Source organism: Hippoglossus stenolepis, chromosome 21 (genome assembly GCF_022539355.2).
Source record: "Hippoglossus stenolepis isolate QCI-W04-F060 chromosome 21, HSTE1.2, whole genome shotgun sequence".
Lineage (NCBI taxonomy): Eukaryota > Metazoa > Chordata > Actinopteri > Pleuronectiformes > Pleuronectidae > Hippoglossus > Hippoglossus stenolepis.
The window spans coordinates 2,319,926-2,333,331 of record NC_061503.1 but is presented as its reverse complement, the minus strand read 5'-3'; the positions used below and the strand labels follow the sequence as shown (position 1 = coordinate 2,333,331).

Sequence of the window (13,406 nt, the reverse complement as noted above, 5' to 3'; positions counted from 1 at the left end):
AGTAGAGAAGTGTCAGTATACGTGCTGTGCATGAGAGTGTGTATATATGTGGCCGCTCTTGTGTCCGTGCAGGTGTTTGCTGAGAAGATGGGTTTAGAGACAGGCTGGAACTGTCACATCTCTCTGACTCCAAACGGAGAAAGTCCCTGTGACGGAGCTCCATCCAGCCCCATTCATGGCTCCCTACATGAAGACCTGAACCAAGGTAGCAAACCTGTGTTTTCACACAGTGACAGTATTAATCATTTTGATACAGTTACTGTCTGGATGCAATTCCTGACTCTTCTACTGTCTGCCGGTTTGACTTAACCATCATTGTGGATGGACAAGTTTTCAGCTGAAATGTTAAATCTGCTGCTTCTATCAGTACATTGTTTTTATTGGCCGCTGTAGGTTAGCATGTGGTAAAACACCCTGATCCATTTGGTGATTCTTTTTAAGTTAAACATATAGTTGTAACAATTTAAAACTTAAACCCACATAATTTGTCCTGTACTGTGATCAGTTTTTATTGAATTTATTTAAATTAAACTTAGAGCTACTTGTACTTTATTTATATATTTCCATTATGTGTTGCTTTGTGCTTATATTTTCTATTCTATGGTATTTTAGAGGAAATACTATACTTGTTATGCCCCAGCGCCAGTGGCCGGAGGCATTATGTTTTCATGTTGTCCGTCCATCCGCACGATTTTTGCCTCGTGAATGCGATATCTCCAGAACACCTTGAGGGAATTCTTTCACATTTGGTATAAACTATTAGTCTGAAGACGTGATAAAAATCTATCTATTAATCTATGATTGTTTAGTCTCTGTGTTAATTTAATGACTTTAATGACTCCATAAGCAAACTTTCACATAGGTTCCAAGCTCATGCTCCCTAAATTCAGCCTCAATGTGAGAAGAAAAGGCAAAAAGAAACCATTGAAAGCACGTTCTGAAATGTGTGATGTCCGTTCATTTGCGTTTTAGACAGGCTCTCTAACTTTAAAGAACTCGCTTCGTATGTTTCACAGATGAAGCAGAAGGTCCGTTGTTGCCAGAGGAGGAAGGCCACTCTGACCTCGCCAGTTTCCAGCCCACAGACAGTGATGTGCCCAGCTTCCTGGAGGACTGCAACAGAGTAACAATATGTTTATTTAAACCAATTAAGCTACTGCTCACATCTCCCTAAAGTGGAGAAAGTATCAGTATCTGTTTATCTTGTCAGCCTTTTATATAGACTGATAGACAGTTTTCTTTATTGCATCAGTTGATAACATGTCAGCTAAATATTTGAAGCTATAACTAAATCTAGCAGAAAGAGCCATGAGCTCAAACTAACAAAAAGTTAACAATGAAAGAAAGATATACAAATACAAATCTGACTGACAGAGCTTGTGTTCACATAAGTTATACAAAGTTGACCACAGCTCAGTTGTCTAGAAATATCTAAATGATAGTCATTATTTCTCTTGGTCTGTGCATTTTCTTTTATTGTATTGGGGCGGCTGTGGCTGAGTGGTAGAGCGTTCGTCCTCCAAACAGAAGGTCGGCAGTTCAATCCCCAGTCTTCCCCATCTGCATGCCGAAGTGTCCTTGGGCAAGATGCTGAACCCCGAATTGCCCCTCATAGAACAAAAAGTGCTGCTAATAGATTCACTGTATGAATGAATGGGTGAATGATAAACTGTACTGTAAAGCGCTTTGAGTGGTCATCAAAACTAGAAAAGCGCTATATATAATACAAACCATTTAACAATTTATTGTTAATTAGTTGTATGCACTTGGGGTGGGGATTTCATGCATAGGAACTATGTGGACTATTCACATGTGCGCACACACACACACACTCTCTCTCGCTGGACATACCTAGACGTGCTAAATTTACCTACCAGAATTTGCACAAACACCCTATTTTTGTTTATAAGGATTTCCACACAGATATTTTTGACAACTGTAGCGCTAATAGTCTGTGCATGTCTCTTCTGTCTATTCTCACTTCACCACACATACCTCCACTTTCTGATGTCCTTAGGTCCGTACGTACATCCCATTCTCGTGAACACCTTGACAGAATTCAAATTTGGCACAAATGTTCATAAACTGATTTACACAAAAAACATTTCATAGTTTTTATTGGATTCCTTCAAAGTCTTCATAACAAATATTATAAGTCTGGACATAGATTTGAACTATAACTTGACTGGTTGGCAGAGGAAGACAACTGCAAGGTTGTGACTGGTTTCAGTCTTATTTGACTGTTCCTGTTTTGTATCCCTGCTCTTTGCCAGGCCAAGCTACCTCGTGGTATCCACCAGGTCCGTCCTCATTTGAAGAACATCGATAATGTGCCTCTTTTGGTGCCACTCTTCACTGACTGCACCCCTGAGAGTGAGTATTCCTCATGTGTTCTGTGTCGTCCTCATTATGTGTACTACCGCTTTCTTTTGAACATACGTTCTCTTACCATCAGGATACCATTGTAATGTGCAGGGTGCATTGAGCATTCCATTGATATACTTTATATATAGTTTTGTTAATTGTAAATCCATTTCTAAACATCTTCTTGACATGGAAATTGACCTGAATACATGTCAGAATAAAGGCAGACTCAGCCTTTTGAGATCATTTGTTTTCAAAAAGTCAAAGACTATGTTTTTATTGCAAATAATTATTATTCATAAATACATTTTATAATTAATAACTAATTAAAACCAGACTTATAAGAAAAGCGGAAAACAAACATCAGTGTGATAGGAATTACCGATAATGACAGACACCAAACAGGTTGTCCCTAAAAAAGGATTATGTGTATATATATATATATTCCCTTTTTAATGATAATTAAATAAATAAAAAACAAGTATTGAGAATTGGGAGAGAAAATGTGACAGTGTTTAGTTTAAAAAGACACAGAGGTAATGATGTCTGATCTACTGAGTAGGCCACATGGCTTTAACTCAGGGTAAATAGTTCAATTCAGTTTTATTTGTATGGCACCAAATCACAACGTACATTATCTCAAGGCTCTTTACGTAGGAAGGTTGAGACATTACAATGAGGATTAATTCAAGAAAAGAGTTGATGACCCTGTGTCTGTGTTCTAGATCCACTCAATGTTTGACTTACAGTAATTAATACACTTACACTGGTGTTTTCTTCACAGCCATGTGTGAGATGATGAAGATCATGCAGGAAAACAGGGAGGTTACATGTTGTCTGGGAAGCGCTGCCAACTTCCGCAACAGCTGTCTATTCTTACAGAGTGATCTCAGGTATACACACATCAACATACTACATCCCTCCCAGTTGTAAACTGATGTTACTGTGGGGCTTGACCAGTGTTTGTTTGTAATTGAGATAGTTGATTTTAATTATTTTCACAATTAGAACCACAGTTTTGAAGACTCAGAAGTTGTCACGATTAAAACTCCTGCATTCCTTAGAATGTGTGGAATACAGATGAAATGTCGCATTGCACACGCAAATTCTGGAAAACAAATATCTCTGTTACCTCTATTACTATTTAGTTATTCAAAGATTTTAATCTTGTTTTTTTTCTGCTACTGCTACCTCCATTCCAATACAATGGATATCGAAATAATACAAGTTCAGAAAGCAACATGAAGTAAAGTGAATAAAGTACAGTGAGTTTCCCAGACTTGTAGCTACAATCACACCTCCTTCACCTTTCCAATTTTATACCTTTGCACTGCTTTACATCATTTATCTGTCATTTTTCGGTAGAAATTTAATTTCATTCACTTCTATTGTACTAATATGACTAAAGGTATATGAGAAAATGGTTTTATTGTAATTTGGATGGACTGACACTTTACAGACGTGCATAGATGATACTAATACTGCTCGTTAGATTATGGTACAATAAATAAACACAAACTAATTCACATTCATTTCCGTCCTGATTGGCCCATGTGTGACTTTTCACCCACGTACCTCCACAGCATCGCTCTGGACCCTCTGTACCCGTCTCAATGTTCATGGGAAACGTTTGGCTACGCCACCGGAGGAGGGTTTAATGGAGAAGTTGAAGGTCTGTCTCCTCTGAGGCTCTCTGGACAGCTCAACAGTCTGGGCTGCTCCGTCACCTTCCACCAAGGAGAGAGCGTCAGCATGATCAAGCTCATAGAGCAGGTAAGACACACACATGCAGTCACACACTAATACTGGGGTCAGACGACTTGATGTTAGCCCGAGGACAGCCCTTAAACTAGGAAGACGTATGGCAGTGGGCGGGTTCAGAAGTAATCAGTGGGTATCGGGGATGACAATCAATCATTTTATAACATGTAATCTGTCAAAATGGATGGCAACTGAAAAAGAGGAATTTTCTTCGGTGTCACAAGGTGGAAGTGTGGACCTGAGGAAAGGTTTTAAGGCTTTCCCAAACACACACCACCTCAGATGCCATGTTTGTTTACATCACTGTCCCTGGAAGTCAGTCACAAGTGCCTCCTTTCTGGTGATACTGTATCATGCACAATGTAAGAAACAGCTAACATGATTGGTTGGGGAGCAACCTGTGGTCTGTCCTGTCTCTCGGCCACGACACAGCAATATCCTAATCTGACAAAGTGACCATTAACACACAATTCTATGTTGTATTATATGACCCCAGTACAAACGAGTCAAAGAGAACTAGAAGTTACTTTTATTCATGGTTTTTCATTTGGGTGAATCTTTTCCAGGCACGACACACAACCTATGGCATCCGCAAATGCTTCCTTTTCCTGCTACAGTGCCAGCTCAGTCTGGTCATCCTCCAGGTGAGAGAGAATGCGTCACAAACACAGAACACAAGGATCTTCACACCGTGCTGTACTGAGTGTAAACTTTATTTAATCACTCAAATAAAATGGTGGTGTACGGCCACAAGTTGAATCAAATAAAGAAGGAATATTTCAGAACAATAGAGCAAACACTGCTCTGACGAAACAGGACCAGTAACCTTGACTGACTCTCCTCCATGTAAGATCGAGGAGAGTCATTCTGAATTCTAACAGTTCAGAATTCCAACTGTTATAATTGACAGTATTGAGGCAGATTTGTGTAAATGAAAAGACATGATATTAAATTAAATTAACAGATGTTGTATATCTGGTATTTGCCTGTAGTTCTTGGCCTGTCTTGCTCAGCTTCCCCCTCCAATGAACACCACTGACATCCTCTGGCTGTCCTGCTTCAGCTGCCCACTTCTAAGGTACACACACACACACACACACACACACACCCTGTTGTGAGGACACTAATTGACATAATGCATTCCCTAGACCCTTACCCTAACCTTAACCATCACAACTAAATGCCTAACCCTAACACTGACCTAAACCTAATTCTAACCCTAACCCTAAAACCAAGTCTTAACCCTCACCCAGCCAGAATGCCCTCACGACGTCAAAATGTCTTCACAATGATGGTATTGAACCAAAATTGGCCCTCATAACTATAGAGAGACTTGCCCGCACACACACACACACACACTCTGTAAACAATTTAACTGTTTTGTGCAGAATGTCATAATAATGATTCGTCATGGTTCATTTGTGTTGTGTTGACAGTGTTTCACTTCTGGGGAAACCTCCAGACTTTTCCGTCATGGCAGTTGCCACAGGGAAGAACCTAGACGCCATTCCAAGAAAGGTGTGATCCCACCACTGAAATTTTTCAAACCTAGTGTATTTATGAATCCTAAGTTACTGGATTATTACTGCTAAAGCTTAAGGAAACATATTCATATACTATAAACCAGTATGTTATAGTATTCATACTGTGACGTGATAGTGGAAAAACACTTTCCTCATAGCAGTAATGATAAATTCCACAGACAACAAACCTTCTCTGCACTTTGTGGTTACTCCACCTGAGGCTAAATAAATGGCTATGTGCTTTTTCTCTCCTTAAACTTTTCATTTAAACGCTCTCTTTATTTTCTACATCAATCCACACATCTGTTGTACACTTTTACATTTCTATTGCCTCGTACTAAATCTGAAAAATCTGTCTGACTTGGCTTAAATACAACATTTAGACAACTGCTCTGTCTCCTCTCTCTCTCCCTCTCTTTCTCCTCTCCTCTCTCTATAGTATTGTAAGGTCTCGACCTTACTTTGTGAAGTATACAAAATGTATATTGTGATTTAGCACCATACTAATACAATTGAATTGAAATTCAATTCTGTGTTCCATTGAGATTTTTCATTTTCACCCTGTACTACTACTAAGAGAGGCTCTTTACATTGTGTCTCAAAATAGAAATGATTGACTTGTCAGACTCTCATCATGTTTTCATCTTTAAACAGACCCAGAACTACTTCCTTGGCTGCTTCCTGTTGAAGTTTGGTCTGACAGTGTGCGCCTACCTGTTGGCCTTTGGGTTTACCCTGCAGGAGGTTTGCCTCAGAAGCAGCAACTTCACCTTAGTTGAAAACAGCACTGTCAACTGCCTTCACATATTCACAGCCAGGTAAGAGAAGCTTGATCTCCAAATGCACCAAAAGTTCCATTCAGCTCTATTCAGAATGGTGCTAAACGTTATAGACTGGTCGTGAACTGCTCACTGAAAGTCACGTGTTGGAGAACAGATACTGGAGAAAAAGACAGACCTCTGAAATCATCATGAAACTGATGAGTCAATGGATTGAACTGTTGTCTTCTTTATGACTGCAGCTCTTCAGACGAGGCCCCTCAGTGGTTCAGTGAGCTGTCAAACAGCCTGCTGCTCACTCAGAAGGTCATGGCAGGGTTCCTCGTTTTACACACAGGTAAGGTCAACCCTGCTAATGCCTTTTCATTATTATTAGAATTATTGTGGATTTTGTTTTTGTCGTCAATTCTTCAACAGATGGTATCAAACATTCACGTCCAGGTTCATAAGAGTAGCGTTACAACATTATTTTGATTTCAGGGTATACCATGGTATGCAAATGTATATTATAACATCTACATTTTCTTATTACTGGTATTGAAAGGAAATGTGAACGAACAAGAATATCACCTGTGTGTGCATTTCCTTTTCTCCTCAAACATATATAAGCTGAACATTTTAAGTCCCAATACACTGACATCTCATTTACCCCCGTCGTCATCATCAGTGGTTACTTCCACAGTGGCAAAGATCTCTCATCCATTCTTGTTTCAGATTTCAAGTATAAAAATGCATTTGTTTCATCAAAAAACAACAACTTTTGTTTTCACTCCTTAAAGGGTCATTATAACCAGTAATGTTAAATGGTCTGTATTTATATAGTGCTTTTCTAGTCTTGATGACCTCTCAAAGTGCTTTACAGTACAGTTGTTCTTTGCCATTCACACACACATTCATACTGTGCATCTACGGGCAGCACTTTTTCTATAAGAACAGCTGTCAGGGGCAATTTGGAGTTCAGTATCTTTCCCAAGGACACTTGGATTGAACCACTGACCCTTAATCTTATACTGAATCACACAACTGTTACAACGAAGAGAACAAAGAACAAATGTGGCATGCAGGGGCGGTTTGCAGAAATCCACAGTCCCTGTCACTCCATGGTGGAGACTCTCAGAGATGAACATTACACAGGACTGTTCTAATTCCAAAATATTGTCATGTCACACTTGCACAGGACTCTCTGATTGGTTTAATGATAAAGATATGGCAGTGTCACAGACAGGATTCTCTGATTGGTGTTACAAAATATTGTTGAATCCTCATTGTAGCAGTAGGTAGGAAAACACATGCACTTGGCTTCACTATCCCCAGGTAACCTTGACAGATTTGACTCCTTTGCAGGTCAACATGATCCTTCCCTTTTCCACTGCTCTGTGCATACGTGTAATTAAATGTAGTATTTATATCTCCCTATATTTCACTTTCTCCTGTTTGTCGATGTTTATCTCATTTTCCAGCGGTGATCTCCCTCAGCTACGTCCACCGCTCTCAGCCTCTGTGGAGAAAGAGTCCGTTCAGCAACACCTGGTGGTGTCTCACTGTACCTGTGGTGTAAGCTATTACATCATATGTATGCTCTACAGATTTATAGAGTTAATCTGAGTTTCTGTATGAAGTTGCGGGTTTCCCTTTTAATGAAATGCACCAAACACAGATCAATACAAATCAAACAGTCTTTTCTTTTGAGCCTCTCCCTATAGACCGCACACTGAATTGTTAACCCTCACTCTCTTCTCTCCTCCAGTCTGCTCAGCCAGATTGTTCAGGCCTCGGTGGATTACCAGCTGTGGCGCGACCGGGGCAGCTCCCTGACCTTTAACCTGGGTGACATACCGCTGCTAGCCTGGGTGCTGGTGTCTCTGTCACCGCTGCTAGTGGTGGTGGTCAACGAAGTGGTGAAGCTACACGAGATACGGTATGAAGCTAATCCCAGCAAGGAGGACAGTTGTAATATCGTCAGTCAATGAGAGACCTCTGCATGTAGCTTGTTTCATGACTTTGAGAGAAATGACGTGAAGAATAGGAATAGCTAGAATCTATGAGAAAGAGTTATTTCTATTGTATTGGATTTGGCTGCAACACTGTTAACCCCTGAAACTCCAAAAGTGTGTTGTGGACTCAAACACTTCACCCACCCCTCCATCATTATAGTAGTTAGTAGATAATGAGGGGATTTTCATTTTTGGGTGAACTATCCCTTTAATGGTCAGATCAGTCTTCGATCCTCTCTCATCTTCCTCAGAACAGGGATGTGTCATGAAGCCGGAAATGTTGAGCAGATTGTTTCCTCGTCTTGATCACAAGCTCCGGTCTGTCCATTTCAGGGTGCGGGTTCGCTACCAGAAGAGACAGAAGCTTCAGTTTGAAACCAAGCTGGGAATGAACTCTCCGTTCTGATGGCTCTCCGGCTGAGGAAGCTGACGTCAGGGTGATTACTGGGAACAGGTCAGGAAACTGGGGAAGGGCAGGGTGCAAACACTGCAGTGCCCACCATTATCACTTCAGCCCAGCAGCACTGCAACCAGCAGGTGGAGCAGAGCAACCATCCACTCTACTGTTTCTGGAGAGCAGGTAAAGGATCATTTCAAAGAAGTCAGTGCCACTGAACACAACAGACCCGGAGACTTTATTGTCTGCTTCTAGTTTATTTTAAAGGCATGAGGAGTGTTTCAAAGAATGTTGTATGCTTCCTCACTATCACCTCTTTTTTAAATCTCTCAGAGACCAATGAATGGTCCCTTCTCATCTCTAGGAATGTTCCAGATTCCAAACAGTTTACTAAAAGCTCGTTCTAGTGTCGTCCAGTCTGACACACTGAATCGTGGCAAATCAATCATTCGGTTTAACATAGTGTGAGTGTATTTAAATTCAAACCAAAAATCAGGGTTGAACAGAACTCTGGGGCCGTTTATGATCTGAATATATATATATGAAATAATCTTTCAGCTAAAATGTGTAAAGTATATTAATGAAACAACAATTTGTGGTTCCTAATATAACACATTGACTGAATGTGTTGTAATACAAACTGTGGAAACATTGTGGGGCTCTGGAACTTTCTGGATCAATGCATTTCTGCCTTTGAGACGCATTTTAATCTTCACTCTGGTCCCCTGCAAGACATCGTTCTGTCTCTATTGTGTCTTGTGACAAAAGCTCAGTTTCTGAGTGAAGCCGATGTCCGAGCTGCTGTAACTACAATGGAGGATGAGGATACACTTGCAGTATATTTAAGTATAAATATGTGTAGACGTGTCGAACTGAACAATGTGCCAGCATGCTGCTCTGAATTCTTGCAGTGTGCGGTGATCTTTGCAAGTTCTCTCCCAAGGGATGAATTGACTGCGTGTGTGTGTGTGTGTGTGTGTGTGTATAGCAACATTCACAGTGGCGTCCCACCCATAGGGGTCCCACCACACCAGACTCATCTGAAAGGTGCTTCATATTATTCAGTTGCCTTCCTCTGCCACCTCTTTCTGTTCCATCTCTCAACTGCTCCACACATCTGTCACCCTTACCCCAGGTTTCATATTTCACCTGCGACTCCGTAGATCAAGATTTCTTTAAATCTCACGTAGCCCTGTTAATCAGCAGCCGTCTACATGTTTAACACATTTGACATTTTCATGGGTTTTTTTCGTCTTTATTCAAGACCGTGGTTTAAAGGCATGAATTATTGATTTCACGTTCAGAATTTGTAATGCTCTCCCTTAAAACCCTGCACAGGAAGTCTAAGCACAAGCAGGGTATAATCGAGGTCGAGTGCAGGGTTTTGAGTGAGAGCATTACAAAGATGGAACATGAAATCAATAAGTCCTGCTCTCGAACTGAAAGACCACACTCTTGAATAAAGATTGGAAAAGACCCCCCCCCCCATACATTTCCCTGTGTAATTAATGAATCCAGTTCACGTGGACCCTCAGCAGCAGACGTCTGTATCACTGTTGGTGTTTTTTTCAATCCGACCAGCCGTCTCCTGTGGTGCTGTCGTTGTTTCAGATGGACAGGAATTTCATATTGCTACTGTACACAAGTGGGCTGGCAGTATTTATTGGTTATACATTAGAATACCAGCTGTTTACACATGTGGAATAAAGAAGGTCATTTTGGTCAGTGCCAGATGAACCTAAGGGCTCGGGTACTAAACGGGGGGGGGGGCCCAAAGTGATCACTCTCTCAATTTAGTTACAGAAAATGTATTATATCCCAACATATAACAATACTGTGTCACAAAACTCTATATACTGTAATATAGTTTTTATTTTTTCTTTAAAAAAAACAAACAAACACTTATTATGCTGGAATGAAATGGCATTTACATATTAGGTGTCACAAGTTTACCTCAGTTTTTAAAATATTATTCCTTGAAAAAAAACTTGTCCAGGAGGATTTGATCCGTATCACAGTTCCAGCTGTTTCTGAGCAGCACTGCAGCTAATGAAATGACGAGTGGCCCCCGGGGGCCCCCGCTGACGTCTGATCAGCCTGGATTGTTGACCACTCGTAGTGAAGGTCAATCTAAAGCTGGTTTAATGAAGGGTCGTATGAACACTGAGGACACCGAGGTCACGTTCTATGTTCTTTTCACTGGGAACTTTGTCTTGGAATTCATCATTTAAAAACCACCTCTTTATGGATATTTCACTCCTCTTTATGGATTCTAGATTTCATATATTTACATTTGACTACTTTTTTGGCCCAAAACAAAGAAATGAAGAAATTAGCATTTCCTTACCAGAATTTGATTTCTGGTTGTGTGGCAAAGGTTTTGAAATCCAAAATTTACAGACAATATAAATCAGGAAATATTTATTTTTAAAATTAAATAATTACGACATTTTTAGCTTTCTTTTATGGTTTGTGGTGGGGACTTGGACTTCTGACCTCAGATGAACCTGTTTAACCTGTGTGCTCACTCCTCTGGGACTGTTGTAATTATTCCATGGCTGCAAACGATGTTTTAAGTTATACATTAGAGTGGGGCTGTGTGTGAACAGGTACAGCTCCACATGTTTTTACAGAGGTTAAGTACTCGTGGATGTGGACTGGCATGAATCCACTGATGATGGTTGTGAGACAATCACGACGATGCAAGAAAACAGTTCTGATTTAAAATTTTGGGATTTCTTTCAACTTTATTGGTTATATCATGACAAACATGATCTTTGCTGCATGAATTAGATCCATGGGAATGCTCTGTCTTAACCAGTGTACATGTAATCTATTGTTCTACTGTTTGGTTCAAAACAAAGCATGCACTTCACACTGTATGTGACCAGGCCCCCCCGCTGCAACATTTTGATAACATCACCATGCGGAGGCTCGGAGCTGATGCCTGTGTCAGTTCATTTTTATGACAGGGTATTGGTGGATGGACAATGATATGTAGTTGTTCACAAGACACACAAATGTATATTTTGTATTTTTTTAAATTTCCTATGTTCAGGACTTTTGGCAAATTTGTTTGTATATTGATTGTGTCATGTCAATAAATCTGTTCTTTTATTTACAAGATTGTGGCGTCAAAACATTGTTTCACAACACACATGGATTGGAGGAAAAATACATGTTCATCAATTTGGGCAAAATTCTGATTTGGTACGAGAAAGTTCTGTGTTTTCAAGATACAAAAACAAAGTTCTGAAATCGATTGTAATCAAACTTTTTGAGTGCAATCCATAGATTTACTTTAATAAATGTTCCTTTGTTTTTGCTAAATCTGTATCGATCCATACATCCATGCATCCATCATCTATTCTGCTCAGACCCTTTAAGGGTTGCAGAGGTGCTGGAGCAAATCTCAGCTGACGTTGGACACCATCACATCTCATGCAGTTTAATAGTATTTGATCTTTAAATAATTATTTGCTTCCAAGTAAACATACCAAACAGTTTTACTTATGAATTTCACTTAACATCCTAATTTAACTAGGGCAGAGAAAAGTTGTAGGGCAAATTCAAAGATATTCTGTAGAGGGACCAATAACAAAGTCATCTTACAGTGAGCTGACACATGGTGTATGCACTGGAATAAGAGGAGTCGTAGTTGACCCAGAAGGAAAAAATTATTAGTCACACCGCAAGAATACGTGAATCCCACAGACTGCCCCCTGTAGGCCAGTAGCACTCACACACAGCCAAGATCTTGTCCTCGATATCTCCAACAGAATTGGAGACGACTGTCACAACTGTCTACGCAGACAAACAACAGCGTTGCATGCAGATGTTTTTGTCCGAGGTGACACCTCACTTCTAGATGGCGGCGCACACAGATGCAGCAGCATTATTCTAATGGGCATCTATGGGATGGCTTCGAAGAGAATCTCACTGTACTGGTACAGGGACAATTAAGTTAAAGAAGCTGTACTACACCCAAGTCTACAAAACTCATAGAAGGGGGAAAACTGCATTTCAAGATATGAATATATATATATATATATACACAGTATAATAATGAATGCATTTTTATTCATTCACTAACCCTAACCCCACAATAACAAAATATCCTACAGGCCTGCAAGTGTGAGGCAGTGATGGTGAGAGCATTGAAATCACCCTCAACCAGTAACATCAGTAATTGGAGGAAAGTGTAAACACTGACTCCAACAGTTAAACTGGGAAATCTAAATGTAAGATCTTTATCTTTTGTTTATAGCAATGATACAATGACCACAAAGGAAAATGCAATGCTGGACCTTCACTTTTATTTTCACTGTAAAATACATTTCAGTAATAAACACTTAATTTAGTTAAAAACCAGAGTTGATCTGATATCATGAGGTTCTTCAGTCCGATCATGTTACATTTCTATTCTATCACTGTGAATACATTTATTACCTGGCTACATAAATAATATCAGAATTATTAGCAAACAGCTGGTGCAGCACAAACACAAACAGTTACAAAAAAAACAAGAACAAAGTCAAAATATGAACTTGTATGCAGTTTTTTTTTTTACATATGTATTTATCTTTCA

At 39.8% G+C, this 13,406-nt stretch overlaps 1 protein-coding gene across 2 annotated transcripts in view; it reads left to right on the top strand.

Moving 5' to 3' along the window:
- The window catches only part of tmem94 (transmembrane protein 94), a 34,168-nt gene extending 22,229 nt beyond the window's left edge, over window positions 1–11,939 (top strand). For both annotated transcript variants that reach the window (XM_035145332.2, XM_035145331.2), the window contains 13 exons: window positions 73–205; window positions 1,017–1,123; window positions 2,274–2,373; window positions 3,149–3,257; window positions 3,948–4,137; window positions 4,692–4,769; window positions 5,118–5,203; window positions 5,562–5,643; window positions 6,303–6,466; window positions 6,670–6,764; window positions 7,888–7,981; window positions 8,175–8,345; window positions 8,755–11,939. In XM_035145332.2, coding sequence (XP_035001223.1) covers window positions 73–205; window positions 1,017–1,123; window positions 2,274–2,373; window positions 3,149–3,257; window positions 3,948–4,137; window positions 4,692–4,769; window positions 5,118–5,203; window positions 5,562–5,643; window positions 6,303–6,466; window positions 6,670–6,764; window positions 7,888–7,981; window positions 8,175–8,345; window positions 8,755–8,827 — 1,482 coding nt within the window. In that variant the 3' untranslated portion in view covers window positions 8,828–11,939. The remainder of the gene's footprint in view (window positions 1–72; window positions 206–1,016; window positions 1,124–2,273; window positions 2,374–3,148; window positions 3,258–3,947; window positions 4,138–4,691; window positions 4,770–5,117; window positions 5,204–5,561; window positions 5,644–6,302; window positions 6,467–6,669; window positions 6,765–7,887; window positions 7,982–8,174; window positions 8,346–8,754) is intronic.
- Window positions 11,940–13,406: the final 1,467 nt, after the last annotated feature.